The following is an 18,617-nucleotide window of genomic DNA, read 5'->3' as shown; positions in this document are numbered from 1 at the left end:
ATATTTCATATAATTCGATATCGATAATTATTGAATATTTTTAACAATCTATTTAGGAATATTCGAATTTTTTTAACTACTTTATTTTAATTTTCCAACATTACTGAAGCAAATAGTTGTAATAGTCAAAAACAACAATCTCTTTATAATAAAATAAACATAAATCTTAAAGAGACTCTTAAACCAGATAAATAAAATGTTACAAAGTTTGTGCAACTAAGGTAGATCAACATCTGTAAGGTGTGAATAATAATGATACATTAAATCTCAAACTCTATAAATAAAACAAATCATGATAATCAAATCTGAGCTTTCAAGCAAAGAAACCAACCATCATTATTCAAATACATGCTGAACATTACAAATTGTGAAGTTGGATGACTACATTACCCCCTATGCTAAAAAACTCTTTCAGATAGGGAGCTTTTGGCTGGGATGCACAAGAAAAGAAACCAAAAGCCACTCTGACGACATCCCTACATCCTTTTTTGTTTGAGGCATTCGGAAAAGTAGAGATGTTATCAACTTGGTGTGCCTGGACAATGTGTTTGAGTCACATGTGCACGTCGCTCCCAAATGTGCCTCCGTTGGAAATGACAAGCTAACATTCTAAGCCTATTGGTATAGCTAAAAACTATAGCACTTCATAACGAAACTTTTTTTTTTTTAATCGATATTGACAATGGTGTTTGGTCAGTAAATATTGAGACCGATTTTATTGCCCAGCCCTATGCCATTGTTTCCTCATTCTCAAGGAAATCATGCAAGTGTAAAATCCCAGTGAAAGACAGGCAAATCGAAACAAACACTGACAGACGATCCAAATGGAATCATTAATATAGACGCCACAGGCAGTGATTGGTTGTCCACAACATTTACTAATTAGATTGTGTTTTTTTTTTTTTTGTGCATTTTACATAATAATTATATGATTTAATATCCTTGTCACCCCTTTTTATGCTCTTATGGCTTGTACACACTGGGAAAACTCACATTTATTGTCAAAGTTTTTTTAAACTTTGTTCTGCATTCAAACCCAGGCGATTTTCATTGGCGTTGAGCAGAGAGAATGCACAAAATAACCCCCTGACATTAGATGTTGCTTAATGAACTTGCAAATCATGAAAGAAAAGTGAAATGAAACTCACCATCAACTTTTACTTGCTACTTTCCCCTCCTACTGACATTATAGTAGTTGCTGCTGCTCTTCTTGTTCAGCCACCGATGAAAAAGGCCTTCATTTTGCCTCCGTGCATCATCTTATTCATTGACTGAAAGTGAAACTGGGATCACCTCGACTGTTTTGGGCTTGAACACCTCCAAGTGATGTTTACTGTACTTTCAGCAGCCCTAGGTACAAGGTAAAAAGAGCCAATCTGATGGGTGCAGAAGTTTGAAAAAAACAAATATGAGGTGTTTCTTTAAAAAAATTACACTTTTGTGCCTGCCATTTTGCACGTTGGTGTGCACGATAGGGTTGTCACTTTACTGGAATTCGATACCAATTGGTACTGAAATTTGAAAAATGTCAATTTCTCGCAAAAATTTGAGCGATGTGGAGCACGTTCTTAAACAGTGCTTTAAGGTCTTCGGTTCATTGAACTCACCGCTGTTTTTTAAGTGTAACAACAGGGATACTGGAGCATTTTAAAGCAGTGATTCATCAGCGGATCGCTCGTATGACAGCTTAGCGACAAACAACACAATCTCACGGCAATTCGTAACTTTTTGATTTAGTGGCCAATTCGTATGAATTTGTACGACCTAATTTGTACAATTTAGTACGATTTGCTCATCCGCCAATGACGGTTGGGTTTAGGGGTGGGGTTAGGTGCCACGCCTCCTTTTTAAAATGGTACAATTTCGTACGACTGAATTAGCCACTAAACTGTCAAAACGTGAAATACTTACATTTTCTCGTGAGATCAGGCTGCGACAAACCAACTAATCAACGTGACTATGAAACCCTCCAGTATCAGTGGTTAACCTCAGTAAACAGTGTTGAGTTTGGTGAACTGATGACCTTCACGGCCAATCACAGTCATTTCTGTTGAGCACGTTAACACAACGACAAATCAGCGCTGTTTAAGAACGTAATCCACAGCGCTCAAATGTTTGTAGGAAATGGCCGTTTTTAAAATTTGGTAACCGTTTGATATTGAATTCCAGTTTTGTGACATCTCTAGTGCACAATCACACTTAGTTTAGTCACAAGGCGTTAAAAGTGCAAGCAAAAAGCATTCCGGTGTGAACGGGCCTTTAGCCAGAGACAGAACCTGGATGCACTGCGGTGCTGTTTTTGAACATGTCAGTGTTTATAAACAGATTCCATCAAAAAGAACTTGAGTAATCTTGACAAACTACACATCAATCTAAAGCTACAACCCTCAAACAGTGATTGTAGCTAATTGTTTTTCAATGGAAAGATTATGAAGAATATATTTGCTAAATTTGTGTAAGGCGTACACATATAAGAACATGCTTAGTAGAAGTGGAGTACATACATACACTACCTGACAAAAGTCTTGTCACCTATCCAAGTTCTAGGAACAACAAATAATAACTTGACTTCTAGTTGATCATTTTGTATCATAAGTGGCTTATAATAAAGGCAAAGGCCTCTAGATTACGCTTATTTTACCTAATTAAAAAATGATTATGCCTTTATTTTAAATGTTTTAATTGGGACAGTAAAGTCTGACTTTGCACATTACAGAAATAATGTGCATAGAATATAATGTCATGGTGCAGTGAAAAAAGATTTAATATTGTGTATGACTCTCATGAGCTTGGAGGGCTGCATCCATACATCTCTGCAATTACTCAAATAACCTACTAATGAAGTCACCTGGAATGGCAAAGCGTTCTTGCAGGACTCCCAAAGTTCATCAAGCTTCTTTGGATTCATCTTCAATGCCTCCTCCTTCATCTTACCCTAGACATGCTCAATAATGTTCATTCTGGTGACTGAGCTGGCCAATCCTGGAGCACCTTGACCTTCTTTGCTTTCAGGAGCTTTGATGTGGTGGCTGAAGTATGAGGATGAGCGCTATCCTGCTAATGAATTTGCCCTCTCCTGTGGTTTGTAATGTAATGGGCAGCACAAATGTCTTGATACCTCAGGCTGCCATCCACTCTGCAGATTTCTCGCACGCCCCTATACTGAATGTAACCTCAAACAATAATTTGTCCTTCATCAAACTTGACTGATTTCTGTGAGAATATTGGGTCCATGCAGGTTCCAATAGGTCTTCTGCAGTATTTGTGATGATTGGGGAAAAATCTACCTTTTGCCTCTTTTCCAAATGATCAACTAGAAGTCAAGTTATTAATTGTTGCACTTACAGCTGGGATAGATGACAAGACTTTTGTCAGGTAGTGTAGTTTTGGTGTCATATTTAGCTAAGACCCATCCGTGTCTCCTAAAGTCTGTGATGTTTTGTTGTTGTTCACGGTCAGGTTGTTCTTAGCCCACGCTACACTGTCAAATCTGCCACCTGTTCTCTGTACGCAGTTTTTATTGTTGTTGATTAGCCAAATTACCGTGGTGTCATTATCAATTTTGCTGATGTGATTGTTGTTGTGCCTTCTTGAGCAGTCCCCATAATAATGCCACAACCATAACTATAGGTGTGAGGTGTTTCAAAAAAGTTTTGAATCTTTGGGAGATCTTATTAATATACTGACACTTTGCTTTAAGTTTACTGACTGATGTACTGTATAAAGTGTTTTGAACATGATGGGTGCTTACCATGACTAAGTTTAATAATTAACTATGTCTTCTTTATCTATGAAGTGCCAAGGCGATTAAACAAAGTATTAAACAACAAAACAAAAAAAAGTATGTATATACAGTTGAAGTCAGAATTATTAGCCCCCCTGTTTATTATTTTCTCCAGTTTCTGTTTAACGGAGAGAGGATTATGTAGACTATCGAAAAAAATTGTTTAATGGGGCTAATAATATTGACCTTAAAATGATGTTTAAAAAATTAAAAACTGCTTTTATTCTAGTCAAAATAAAACAAATAAGACTTTCTCCAGAAGAAAAAATATTATCAGACATACTGCAAAAATTTCCTTGCTCTGTTAAACATCATTTGGGAAATATCTTAAAAAGAAAAAAAAATTTCAAAGGGGGAAAATAATTCTGACTTCAACTGTATGTGTGTACACACACATACATACATACATACATACATACATACATACATACAAGGCTTTCACTAATGATGAACCACAATGTGTTTTTCCCCTCCTGAAATTGAAATATGTGCATAAACATTTTACACAAAAGTCAGTTTTTATATCAACATTATAAATAGCCTTTAATTATGTTTCTGCTTCAATTCAAAAAAACAAACATATCAATTAAGCACAGGATTTCAAACATTTCATAATAAAGATAGCAGAATATGTAACATTAAATATGTAATTCAGTGAATTAATGAATGTATGTAACATATAATTGTTCACCTGTGATAAACTTTTTAATTAAAGAACAAGTAAGGTAACTTTTTTCGGCATAATGATTTCCATTTGAAGTATACAAGTAAAGGCTAACCAAACAACGAGGTATATGAAAATACCATGATTAAACTATGCTTAAAGTATCAAACCATGATTGATTTGTGATTGACACGGTTTAACTACAATAACCGTGTTTTGTTCTGTTTTGTTTTGGTTTGGGAAACTATGGATAACTTCATAGGGATAACATTACTTGGCATGTTGTTGACAAGTTTTAGTCTGTCATTAGCGTCTTTTCGCGGTTGAAATGTGACTGAGGGAGAGAGCATGAGAGAAGATATACATGTCAAGTTGTGTTTTTTTCCTCAACGTACCTTGTGATGTTCATTCATCTTTGTTTCGCGGTAAACCAACAGCAGGAAAAATAGCAGAGGAAATGCGGTTCACACGTGTCCTATGCTGCCAGCATGAAGTGTGCTTCGACGGCTGCGGCTTGACTGTTGTGGATCAGTTACACACACGTGAAGTTGGATGCTTTGTACGTATCATAGTACGTATTGACGATGCTCACGTGGTTTTTGCATACATATTATACAAGCTAGATGCAACATTTGTAAAATACACAGCAATTTTAATAAGTCTAATAAATAGCATATTCAATTTGGCTGAGAACCTCAAATAAAAGTTTAATTAGGCTAATGTTCAAAAGCGAAAGCATCTCAAACAGTAGGCTACAAATAGAAGCCTATCTTTATCATTATAATTAATTTGATACATAGAACATAATTATACATTGAAGAATACATTGAATGTGGAATTACACATTACCTTTTTTTTAAACAGAAAATCATTCTTACAGAAAATCAATACATTACTTAGAAACATTTAAGCAATTTTTTTCTGTGCAATAAATGCCAAAATACTGAAATATAGATGTCAATGGTTACAGGTTTTCAGCTTTTTATTAATGTCTTCTTTTGTGTTGAACAGGATGAGGAAACTTGTAAAGGTTTAAAAACAAGGGTGGGTGAGTATAAATGATGACAGAGAAAATCTAGGCTATGTGTAAAGATATTTAGTCATAGCCTATATGTTTGCAACAACATGACTGAGGTCGAGTACATTTTTTATGTTTTCTTTTGTAAGTAATAAACCTCCAAAACTGATAACATATGGTGATATCATCATCATCCTCTCATCTCCGATATTGGGATATTTACTTCTTTTTTATTTCACTGGTTGATTATATTACAGTTGGTTTAGTCAATCAAGAAGCTTCCAGCACAACAAAATCCAAATGAATATTTTGGATCAGTATGCATGAAAAACAACTGTCAGCTGTCAAAAACAGCCATACCAGGACAGGCCATTTGGGACGCGAAACAATTTGAGAGTGTGGGATTTTAGCACAACCACCAAATGCCCAATCAGACAGAGAAAATGTCTGGCAGTGCCTGCCGCTCTAGTGGACACAGGGGATAAAACAGCTTTGTGATGGATTTAATGGCACATCACAGTCACGGGAAAAAATCATCCTGCCTTCCCAATCAAATGAGAATGAATGCCTTGCGAGCTATAAAACCTGAATGATGTTCTCCAGTACAAAATATTTGCAAGTACATTTGCTACAGGTTATAACAAAGCAATCTTCAAGGTACCATCTGTGATCAGAATTCTGAAGTACAACAACAGCTTTAAATGTACTCTATTTGTTCATCTTTTACTTTTTGAGTTTCTTTCTTCTGTTGAACACAAAAGCAGATATTTTGGAAGAAGGCTTGTAATCATTAACTTCCATAGTAGGAAAAACAAATACTATGGCAGTTACAGATTTTCAGCATTTCTCAAAGTATCTTCTTTTGTGTTGAATAGGAGGAGGAAACTCATAGAGGATTAAAAACAAGTAAAGGGTGAACTGTTCCTTTAGGCAGGACAATTAACCTTCGTAATTTCTTCTGGAAGCAGATGCATGACTTGAGCTCCAACTCATTCATTCATTTTCTTTTCGGCTTAGTCCCTTTGCTAAGCAGGGGTCACCACAGTGGAATGAACCGCCAACTTATCCAGCACATGTTTTACGCAGCAGATGCACTTCCAGCTGCAACCCCATCACTAGGAAACTCCCATACACTCTTATTCACACCTTAACTTCCGAGATCAGATGAGGTCGGGCGTCCTCAGGGTGGTGTGGCCGTAAGCTTGGCTCCAACTCCCAAAAGTAATTCATTTTAATAATTTGAATCCTGGCGTCATGGTGGTGCAGTGGGTAGCACGATCACCGCACAGCAATAAGGTCACTGGTTCGAGCCTCGGCTGGATCAGTTGGCATTTCTGTGTGGAGTTTGCATGTCCTCCCTGTGTTGGCGTGGGTTTCCTCCGGGTGCTCCGGTTTCCCCCACAAGTCCAAAGACATGCTGTACAGGTGAATTGGGTATGCTAAAGTTGTCCGTAGTGTGTGAATGAGTGTGTATGGATGTTTCCCAGTGATGGGTTGCAGCTGGAAGGGCATTCGCTGCGTAAAACATGTGCGGGATAAGTTAGCGGTTCATTGTGCTGTGGTGACCCCTAAATAATAAAGAGACTAAGCCGAGAAGAAAATGAATGAATGATTGAATTTGAGTCCTTATAATTACAATTTTAGATTAACAGTTATTTACAAAATGCTATATTTTTATGATAAAATAGTTAACAATAAGCGTAACTTACCTGTCTACAACAAAGTTTGGCATTGTTATTGTGGGTGTACACAAAAAAAGTAGACACTTAACAGAATCGATTGATGTATTGCTCTTTTCTGTACAATCAAAACTTAAAGTGTATTTTAAGTTCTTTTCGGCGTTATCCGGAGAAGACGCCTCAAAACGCGTATACGCGGTCTTCGACCCCTGGGGGTTAAACACCCTCTGGCTCAGCCTGTCTGTCTTCTACTGTAGCCACACCCTCAACTGTCGCTATTGGTCTAGCTGGGAAATGATGGACAGATTTGAGCGAATCCTTGTTATTTGGTAACAGTCAGTTGACAATAAATTGTTAAGATAAATTAATTTGACAAATCAAATCTTACATACACCTTAAATATTAGGAAGACATATTTATTGGAGGTTTAGAATTTTGATATTGTAAAGAATTTAAGTTCAGCAAAGTTTATTTGCATTTTGAAAGAACAAAATAATAAAAGAAAGAAAGAAAGAAGGAAAAAAATAAACAAATAAAAAAAGAATGAAAGAAAAATTAACGAACAGAAGAACAAACAAATGAAAGGAAGAAAGAAAGAAGAAAATAAATGAACTAAATAATAAAAGGAAAAGATACAAGAAAGAAAGGAAAAAGATGGAACAAAAAAAAAAAGAAAACACAATATAAAGAAAGAAAAAAGAAAGAACATAATAAAAGATAGAAAGTTTGACAATGCTCAAAGGTAATAATGGTACACTGACTGATCATTTTGGTTCCTCAGTGTATTCATTTAGTCTCACTTGTATGTTTTTTTTTAATGATTCAGCAAATACAACAGTTCGTGATAAAAATATTTTCTGTAATGTCCCACACAAATTAGCAAATTGAAATATTCTCGAGACATTAAGCACGATTAAAATGGCTAAAAGTAAGAAAGAAGCAAAAAATCTAAGAAAAAAAATTTAAGAAAAAAAAAAGGAAAACGAAAGAAAGAAGAAAAAAATTATTGATAAATAAAAAGAAAGAAAGAAAGAAAGAAAGAGCAAAGGAAAGAAAGAAAATGAGAAATGAGAGAAAGAAAGAAAGAAAGAAAGAAAGAAAGAAAGAAAGAAAGAAAGAAAGAAAGAAAGAAAGAAAGAAAGAAAGAAAGAAAGAAAGAAAGAGAAAGAAAGAACAGGGCAACATGTAGATTTTGTGAGGTTTAATGTTCATCTGCATGAGTTTTTGTTTCACACATCTGGTACATAAAGTCATTATTTTTACACCAAACATAATCCCCATGTAAAAAAAGACGAAAAAGTCAAAATGCTTCACATATGGAAGAATAACTAGCAGTGACACATACAATGATTGAGTTCATGTGTTCACAATGACTCAGACGATGATTTTCCTTTCACCAACATGAAGATATATCAGATACATCGCATGTGTTAGAAAATATTAACAAAAAAAAAAAAAACGCTACAGCTCACGTGTATAAAACAAACTCGGCAGGAGTTGCGAACATAGAAACGACAAAATATAATCACAGTTTCAAAAAAAGAAATACAATTTACAAATTATCCGAGGCAGTAGGACAACAAAGAATCATCGACTAGTGGCAAATGATGCATGATCTTCAGTGTTGAAAATAATAATAATAATAATAATAATAATAATAATAATAATAATAATAATACATGTGGCAGCAATAATAATCATAAAAAAAATATATATGTGTCATATATGTGACATGGGGACAGGTATTTCTTTCCAGCAATGCGACCCAGGAACCACAGATGATTCTAACGCTACACTAAGCACACACACATATAAAAATCAATTCCAGACATGAAGGTGTGCACAGTAGGTAGCTTCACATATTATAACCTAGCCCATAAACCACTGCAAAAGATACATTTTTTTTTGTCAAAACCAATCCCAAAACAACTCTAAGGGTTTCTCTTTTATCACTTACTGTATAACTTCCACATTGAGCACGAACATTGAGCACAATTTTTTTTTTCTTTTCCAGCATATACATTAGACATGGCCGAACAACATGAGCGTCATTCTTGTCAGATGATCTCATTCTTTGAAGAGGTCTGGTTGAGGTTGTAAAGAGGGCAGAGGTGATCTGTATTGGCTCATTGTAGAGGGTTAGAGACTGAATAGCTATGTTTCCATCCAAGTAATTTTTTGTGTGCACATTTTGGAATATTGCATTAAAAATGCTTGAACATTGTTGAATATGCACATATCTGATTAGGATAAAACGTTTACTCGATAAGAAAAAGATGTTTGTAAACTACAATGGAAACACATTTATCGAATAAAATCTAGTATGTGCATCAAAAGTCATGTAATTTTGTTTTAAAGGGGACCTATTATGCTCGTTTTTACATAATGCAAAATTGATCTCTGATGTCCCTAGAGCGTGTATGTGAAGTTTCAGCTCAAAATTCCACACAGATCATATTTGATAACTCTTTGAAACTGCCGTTTTTAGGCTTTGATCCAAATTGTGGCGTTTTGGTGACTGTCGCTTTAAATTCAAATGAGACTGTGCTCTTTTCAGAACAGAGTGGAGCGACAAATGCCTGCGTGTCAGCATAGTGACAGATTCTGTCGCTTTAAATTCGAATATTAATGTACTCTTTTTCAAAAGAGGGCGGAGCTATAAATACCTTTGTGTCAGCATTGTGGCAAATTCTGTCGCTTTGAATTCAACTGAGATTGTTCCCTTTTCAGGAGAGAGCGGAGTTACAAATGCATGTGTGTCAGCATAGAGGCAGATTCTGTCACTTTAAATTCAAATGAGATTGTGATCTTTTCAGAAGAGGGCGGAGCTACAAATGCCTGTGTGTCAGCATAGTGGCAGATAAAATTGTTTATTTGTTACTAAAATTGTAAAAACTAAAAATATCAAAAGAAACGTCTCAGAAGAACGTTGTCTATGGAGACTACGGTGTTCATATGTGGATCCAAAAACTCCACATTTATAATGCCTCTAATGGCGGACGGCTGCTTCTCACTTAGGGCTGTTTATGACTTATGCTGTTTTAGACTTTGACACAAATTGTGCCATTTTGGTGACTGTAGCTTTAAATTAAAATGAGATTGTGCTCTGTTACAAAGAGCGCGGTGCTACAATGACTGTGTGTCAGCATAGCAGCAGGTAAAATTGTTTGTTTGTCTAATAAAATTGTAAAAGCTGAAAATATCAAAATAAGTGTCTCAGAAGAAGGTCATCTATGGAGACTACGGTGTTCATTTGTGTATCCTAAAAATCCTTAATTATAATCCTCTTATGATGCATTCACCCCAGACGCAGATGTCAAGTGCACTTGATTTACATGTTAAGTCAATGCCAAAACATGAATAGACATCCTATGGTGCTATTTACGCAAATGAAGCAGCGTGAATTGAGCGTTTTGAACGTTTGATGCACGAATTGCATGATTCGCTCGAATTGCTCGAGTTGGAAAATTTGAACTTTGGCAGACATTCACACCACGTTATCCAATCAGGAGACAAATCCATGTTAGCCATTTAGCAATGAAACTAGAATCACAGGGCAAACATAAGCCCCGCCCATGAGGCGAATCGTGCCTATTGTGAAGTGAATTTCACGTGCGAATGAAGCTAGTAAACTAAAATGTTTACATGTCTATTTTTTGCGCAAGTCGCATTTGGTACGCATCTGAACTCCCCATTAGTTGTTGAAATTTTTTTTGGCAGTTCTAATGGCGGATGGCTGCTTCTTACTCAGGGCATTCACTAATCCATCATCATAGTGGTAATACGTAATTTATTACATACGAAAAAAGGCCTATTGAAGCTTCTTCTATGGCATCAAATTTCATGTTTCTTTTTGTTATCTGCTGCCAGTTTATCAGAAAGTGATGTTTTTGTTCTCTTTGACTCACTGGATACTTTATTTTCAAATGTTTTGTGCAATATTCCAGTTTTGTGCATGAATTGGATGGAAACGTAGCCAATGTGACGCAGAATATGTTCTGGAAGGTAACAGCATATTGAGGATCATTCTCTTAAAAAAATACATCAACATACGTTTTCTTTCAAAAATAGCTTAATAAGGAGGAAAGCTGTGGATTGTCCCTGAAAAGGTTTCGTGTAGGTCAACCGGTGAAATGAAATGGGATGTTTTTAGAGGTTTTAATGAATGACTATTCAGAGATGACGGCTGTAAGAAAATTGCATGCATTTTCAAGGACAACCTACACTTATAAATACAGCAGCAATGGAAATAAATCTTTTATCATTTAACAACAAGCCTTCAAAGAATAAACTGATACATGAAGGTTATGATTACACTATACGGATTGCTTGAAATGTGGTAGAGTCCTGATGAAAAGTAAATCTTTGATAATACCGAATGTAAACATTGGCAAGGAAGCAAATACGGAACGCTCTATTTCTTTGGTAACTACAAGCAAAACGAGATGAAAGTGTTTAAGTCATGTTTCGCTCGTGGCGCTGTGATATCTTATGAGAGGAAGTGAAATAGAGCCCTTCGTTTTTTTCGTTTAGAGCAGAGGGAACATTCACATTTCAGATTATGATGATATTTGGTACTGGTGGGACATCTCTGAGAAGTTATGGGCACTGCCAATTTACCCATTTAATGCTCTTGCAGCAGAATCACTGTTGGGATGTTGTGCCATGTCGTCATTTTGACAAAACGTCATGAGATGAATAAAATGTAATACTTTAACAGTCACTCAACTCAAGCATGTACAACAAGAAGCAAGCAAATATAATTGGAAGAATCAAAGAGTAGCACACAAATGTGTAACAATCAATTAAACAAAACTTCAAAAACAACAACGAAATAAAAAATAAAAATAAACTAAAATGGTGACATTAAAGAAACAGTTTTGGCATTATTTACACAACCTCATTTTTTTTAAAGTGGAACGCAAAAAAATATTTTTAATGTTGTTTATGTGGCTTAAAGCAACATAAAATGGTTGTGGTTTAGAGGTTTTTGACGCCTTAAAAAGACCCATTTAAAGGGGTAGTTCAACCAGAAATGACAATTCTGTCATCATTTACTCATCCACCACTTCTGTTTGTTGAACAAAAGAGGAGGATATATAGAAGAATGCTGGACAGCAGCACCCTTTGAGTTCCATGGTATTTTTTAGCGCTTACTATGGATGTAAATGACTGATGTTTCCAATATTTTTCACCAACCCAGGCTCATTGGAGATACGTACCCCTATTTACAGTTTTGGAGAGTGCCAAATACATCGAAGGAGTTTTTTTTTTTTTTGCAGTTTTTGTTTTCACTAATCCACCAGAGGCCGCTGTGTATGCTTTTTGAGATCTCAAATTTCTCTCGCAAATGCCATGTGTGCCTGCTCTTTTTGTGTAAAACCACCAGAGGCTGCTGTTGACTGACTGACCAATCGACTGACCCAACCTTCTCTATTCTTAAACCCAACCGAAAGAGTTTTCAAAAGCACTGACTGACCAGCGCCCACTCACTTCCCTAAACTCAACTGATAGTGTTTTCAAAAGCACTGATTGGCCTGTGCCCACCCACTTTTCTAAACCCAACCGATAGTGTTTTCAAAAGCACAAATTTACCGGCGCCCACCCACTACCCTAAACCCAACCGACAGTTTTAAAAAGCATTCCAGAAAAAAAGTGTTTAAACACGTTTTCAGATTTTACCACATTCTCACCATGTTATTTACTTGTTTATTTTATTTTTTGGCTTTTGTTTTAGTCAACTGCTTTCTGGAACCGTTCTTCACTGGACTCATACCTCGTCATCACGATCAACTCTGCTCTGTGTCTCTGACATACATGGTGAGCCACTGAGCAAACTGGTAACAGCGGAAAAGCCATCCATACAGAGGTAAGAGGTCAACTGGCAAGCACGGCAAGGAACAGCGTTATACCACCTGTAACGTTCATTTTAAAGACGAAATGCAGCCATTCGTACTTCTAGCTTCATAATTCAAGACCTCCAAACATGTATATAGGGGTACGTCTTCAGAATGAGCCTATGCTGAAATGGTAGGAAGTTTGTAGTTTTGGGGGGTGAAATTTCCCATTAAATAAACAGTTTAAACATTTTTTTTCATAGAAATGTTTCATAAAGAATCTTTAAATCATTCTAAGAAACAACAAAAGTCAATATATCATTGTCAATACTGACTATCCCTGCAGGCACAGGACATCAACATGATGTCATATTGACATTGTACCCTAACGTACCCCAATGTCGTGGGGTCGTTGGATTTTGTTTGGAAATGAAAATCGGGTTTATGTCAGAACCCAATGTCAGGCCGACGTCAATGTCCAATGTCTAACCTAAGATAAACCTAAAATCAACCAAATATCAATGTCTAATAATGAAACAACTTGACGTTGTGTGGACGTTACCACTATGACATCTATCAGTTGTTGGAATTTGGTCACTTTCCAACACGTCCTAAAATCAACCAAATTTCAATGTAATTTGATGTTCTTATTGGACGTCAGAATAACGTTGTCCTTAGACGCTGGCTAGAAATTGAATTTTGGTCACCTGACATCATAATCTAAATCTAACCTAATTTTAACATCTTATGATGTTGTGTGCCTGCTGGGATAGCACACAATTGAAAAAGGTACCATAGAATTGGCCTATTTGGGATGTGTGGTATTTCATTTTAAAGTTTCAAAACAACCTATTTTTCCACAACAAAAACCTTCTGTGAATGAATGAAATTTCATCATTGAACTATAGATGCCAATTCAAAATAGCTTTTTTTAAGAGTGTACATGCTCCAAAAAGGACAAAAATAGTATAAAAGTTCCATGTGACTGGTCTATGTGCCATTTATGATGCCTCTAAAACTTTAAAATAATATTCACAAAGCTTAAAAAAAAACCATGGAAGTACCATAAAACTGGTCGACATGACATTTACGGCACTTTTATGGACTTTATTGTCATTTTTGGACTCTGACATACACTGCGTCTTTGAAATCTTGCTTGTAAAAAAGAGTTTCACGAAGATTATTCCAGAATGAATCGTTTGGGTTCCACATAAAAACGTCAGCTTACACTTGAGGGTGCATAAATAATGACCAAATGTTTCTTCCGAATGTTTCTAGCTCTCAAAAATACCGTCAATGGTCAGACGCTTGGCAAAACATTTGAAATAGAGGAAGGGTAAGCTCTAGGAGAGGGTTTTAGGAAGAGCGAAGGCTGATACCCTGTGTTCAGGAAAAGTGAGGTGTGCTGTTGTGAAGGGAGGGAGGGAGGGAGGGAGGCGTTTCTATACTTACAACACAAGACTAAAGGATCCTAACCACAGCCTCATAGTGAAACATGCAGTGCACGACACACGATTTCAGGTCCACAAACTACTGACACTTTAATTCATTGTTCGAGAGACCGCCCGCATCCTGATGTGGTCAGCGCAGGACAACAGCAACGAGGATGGAAGTGTTGTTTGTTCCGGGTGTGATTTGTAATGGCTATCCTGTATGGAAGGAGGGGGCGATGGAGCGTTTCGAGGGTCTAGACGGACTGCTCTTTGGGGTAGTTAAATGGGGGTCGGGGTGCGGGTGGAGCGGCATTGGGCTGAAAGGTGTACATGGGGGTGTTAGTAGGGTGCTGGGTGTACGGGTTCTGGGGGAGGAAGGTAACAGGGGGGTAGGCAGAGGGAGGCAGAGGTTCCACAAACTCGTCCTGGTTTCCCGGTGGTTGACAGCTCACAAAGTCAGCTGGGGGCGGTAGCTCTTCGTTCCCAGAGTTCTGTGGAAAGACAGGAAAATTAGAGAAACCAATGGAAGATAGGAGGATATACATGTGTCCAGATGATTTACAGTGAACTCAAGTTGTATGACACTCTGTAAAACCCGATCAGGGGTGCGTTTCCCAAACAATGACATAACTCGCGGCTGAACTATCATAGTACTATGCATCATTTGGGAAATGATCAATGTAGTGATGAGTGTTTCCCAAAACAAAAAAGTGTTGTTTTTTTTTGTCACAGATCCATCGTTTCAATCTCGTTAGTTATAATGTAAAATGTCCATAATAAACTGGGTGAAGTAATAACTTCTTTTAAGAAAAACTCTAAAAAAAACTCTAAAAAAAAAATCTAATATTAGTTTTGGTAAAAACATGCACTCATTTTCTATATTAATTAAAATATATATGTTTCTGTTACAAATATTATTGAAAATATTCCATATTCTATTCTAAAACATAAAATCACTTAGTTAACATGTATTTTAATCTCATATATAGTCATATAAATCGTTAATGGTTGTAATTTACAGGAGGCTGAGAAAAAAATACTACTTAATATAAATTATTATTATTATTATTGTTATTTTTATTATTATTAAGTAGGATCTTGTTTATTTATTTATTTATTTCATTATTATTTTTTATTTTACTCATTATAAAAGTCTACTTACACAATTCGACACATTCAAACCACTGCAGAAATGTTCTAACCAACAGGCCCATGTCATATACAGTACAGATACATTTTTTCATAAATAACCTATAAATTAAAACTATAAACGTATGCTACATATTTTTGTTTTCACAAGCTTTGGAGACGTAACGTAAATTCCGCTTTTAAATACCTATAGCTTTAGTTACATATAAGTTTGCGATGCAGTTTGCGGATGTTCGTTGGGACGATGGATTTAGGAAACGGCAAATCAACTAACTATGTTTGTAACGGTGTAACTTGCAACCTTAGTTGGCTAATGATAGTTTTCGGAAATGCAGCCCAGATCAGATTACAGGAATCGGGTTCTTGCTCTAAACCAAATGTCAAATTACCTGACGGACTTTCACTGACTAAAAAGATTTCCCACAAATTTTGGCCACACTGTACAATATATCCAAAAACTAAAAGTGTTCTGTATTTTGTTATTCATCTTTATTCATTTATTTATGGTTTTAAATTGCCTTATGGGATCTTGATCTTGAAGAAAAAAAAAGATATGTATTTTTGTGTACATTTTCACAGCAAAACAACAAAAGAAATACCATAAATACGGTCACAATTTGAGAAAATAACCCTTAAAGTCAGTCATTTTAGGCTGCAAAAATCATGGCGGAATTGGTTGAGCACCAAGTAGACAAAAAACAGTCACAGTATTTAAACAGGTACATCCTGGTGACTGCATTTGATTGGTTGCCAAGCAGGAAAAGGAAAAAAAAGGCAGTGAAAATAGCCTAACCATAACAACATGATTAAAAAAAACCCAGCAAAATATGCACCTAACATCTTCTTATAAGCGCTTCATACTTTTTAGAAAATCCAATGTTCTACACACAGATGCGTGAACTTGACATACCATTTGACACACTGTCTCCTCATTGTATGCACCAGACACTTTCTTATGACCACTCTATATTTGTTGAAAAATATTTTGCAATTCAAAATGTGCCTCATACAGGTGAGAGGGCTTGACAAACCACCTGTATGCACCAGACAGTTTCTTATCAATGCTCCAATGTTTCCATTTCCATGTTTCAAAAAACACAGTACAAAAAAAACTATATATATATATCCCCTGTTTATTTTTCCCCAATTTCTGTTTAATGGAGAGAAGATTTTTAATAACTCATTTCTAATAACTGATTTATTTTATCTTTGCCATGATGACAGTAAATAGTATTTGACTAGATATTTTTCAAGACACTTCTATACAGCTTAAAGTGATATTTAAAGGCTTAACTAGGTTAATAAGGGTGATGTTTTGTTTAGCTGGTACTGGCAACATTTACAGGTGACATTGGTTTTGTTCTTTTCACTGAAATGCTAAATCTTTCCAAACCCATGATGTGCATCATACAGTAGAAACAATAGGCCAGATTTACTCACAGGTTGATCTAATGCAAATCCTTTTTTTTTCCGCCCAAAACAAAACAAAAAACCAGAATGTGCTAAAGGGACACAGTGAAACAATGCCACTGAAGAGGTGTGATTAAGACTGACCTTATTTGAAATAAATCACACAAAGAGATGTAGCAGTCAGGAATTCGCAACATTGTTTAAGGCTAAAAAAATAAAATTTTAATGTCTTAAAATAATGTTCTTAAACCACTTAGCATCTTCAGCTCTTCTTATTTGTGAAAATGCAACCTAATTTGCGTTGGTTTATATGACCTTCAATAATCTTTTAAAAAATTAAGCTGAAGAGATGTTTTTTTTTTCCTTCAGAACACAATAGACTGTACACAATACAGTGGACCACTGATTTTATTTAACTACTCTAATTGCCCAAACGATCTGTTGAATAATAGCAATATCACACATGTTTTTTTGTGATATTACATATAGCAGTATAACAGTAAAAGACCCATATTACACTCATACTTGTTTTACCTATTGTAGCTAATTAGCTAATCTATATTCACATACTGTACATCAAAAGTCACCAAAAAAAAGCAATACAGCATGAAGGATATCAGATCACTGTACACCTGTGTGATATCACTGATTCCGTTTTCATGTGTTTCTGTGTAAACAGCACTTATTAAAATCCCAGTGTATTGAGACAAAATGCAATAGTCTGATACAAACAGCTCTGTACAGCTAAACTGGAAGAAAAAAGATAATAAAACCCTCAATTTGATTTATCGCAGGTAGCATGACCTAATACAGCATTTAACAATTCCTTACAAAAGTGTAAAAATGTTGAAAAAAAGCTATTTCAACATAGACTATTCCAATTGTTGCTTCCTACAAGTGCTAAAAGGTTAATTTCTTGTTAAAGCCAAGTGGATTGATTTGGAATATGACACTGCAAGGTGAAAAAAGGAACTGAATTATGAGACAATTGCATTATGGAGAGACAGACAGATGAGAGGCTATATTTACACCTGGTATTAAAAGAAATCCAAACTTGTCATATTTAAAGTACTGTACATAATGCATGTTGTATATGACACTGCAATTTGAATTTGACTCATTTTATACCAATATTTACTGTGGTACAGATCACTCAATATGACTTAACACCAGGTGAAAATAGTACCAAAAATAAAAAAGGACAATAAAAGTGCAATGGAAAGGTGACTTACGTAGAGTCCCCCAGCATCTTTAGGTCTATGACAATGATGATTCCCACTCTGTGAGCAGTACAGTTATGGAATGAGCAACAATATAAAAAAACACTAAAGGGTGTACACCTCAGGGCTCACCCCTGGGCAATCTTCTGTTCTCAAAGCTGACAATGAAAAACACAAGCTGGACACATGAGGTTTTGATGACGGGTGGAACTAGATGGACAGATGGATGTATGAAACAATCTGCTCACACATTCATCAGATGTCACGGACATCTTTGTGTGCACATGAAGACAAACTGTAATAAAACAGGCAGTGGATTGTGTTTTTTTTCACCCCTCAACAATATGCATGTAAGATTTTGTAACTAAAAGCTTAGAAATTACATAAGGAATAATACAAGAAAGAGACCCTGCATAGTTTTTC

The 18,617-nt window shown here is 35.8% G+C and overlaps 1 protein-coding gene across 1 annotated transcript in view; it reads right to left on the bottom strand.

The window, feature by feature from the left end:
- Nucleotides 1-14,654: 14,654 nt before the first annotated feature.
- Nucleotides 14,655-18,617, bottom strand: part of nectin1b (nectin cell adhesion molecule 1b) — a 451,256-nt gene continuing 447,293 nt past the window's right edge. Inside the window, exon 9 of the mRNA XM_056478835.1 lies at nt 14,655-14,906. Within this exon, the coding sequence (XP_056334810.1) occupies nt 14,670-14,906 (237 nt within the window). The 3' untranslated portion in view covers nt 14,655-14,669. The remainder of the gene's footprint in view (nt 14,907-18,617) is intronic.

Source organism: Danio aesculapii, chromosome 18, assembly GCF_903798145.1.
Source record: "Danio aesculapii chromosome 18, fDanAes4.1, whole genome shotgun sequence".
Lineage (NCBI taxonomy): Eukaryota > Metazoa > Chordata > Actinopteri > Cypriniformes > Danionidae > Danio > Danio aesculapii.
Note: the sequence above shows the minus strand (reverse complement) of the source record. Positions and strands in the feature narration are given on the sequence as shown.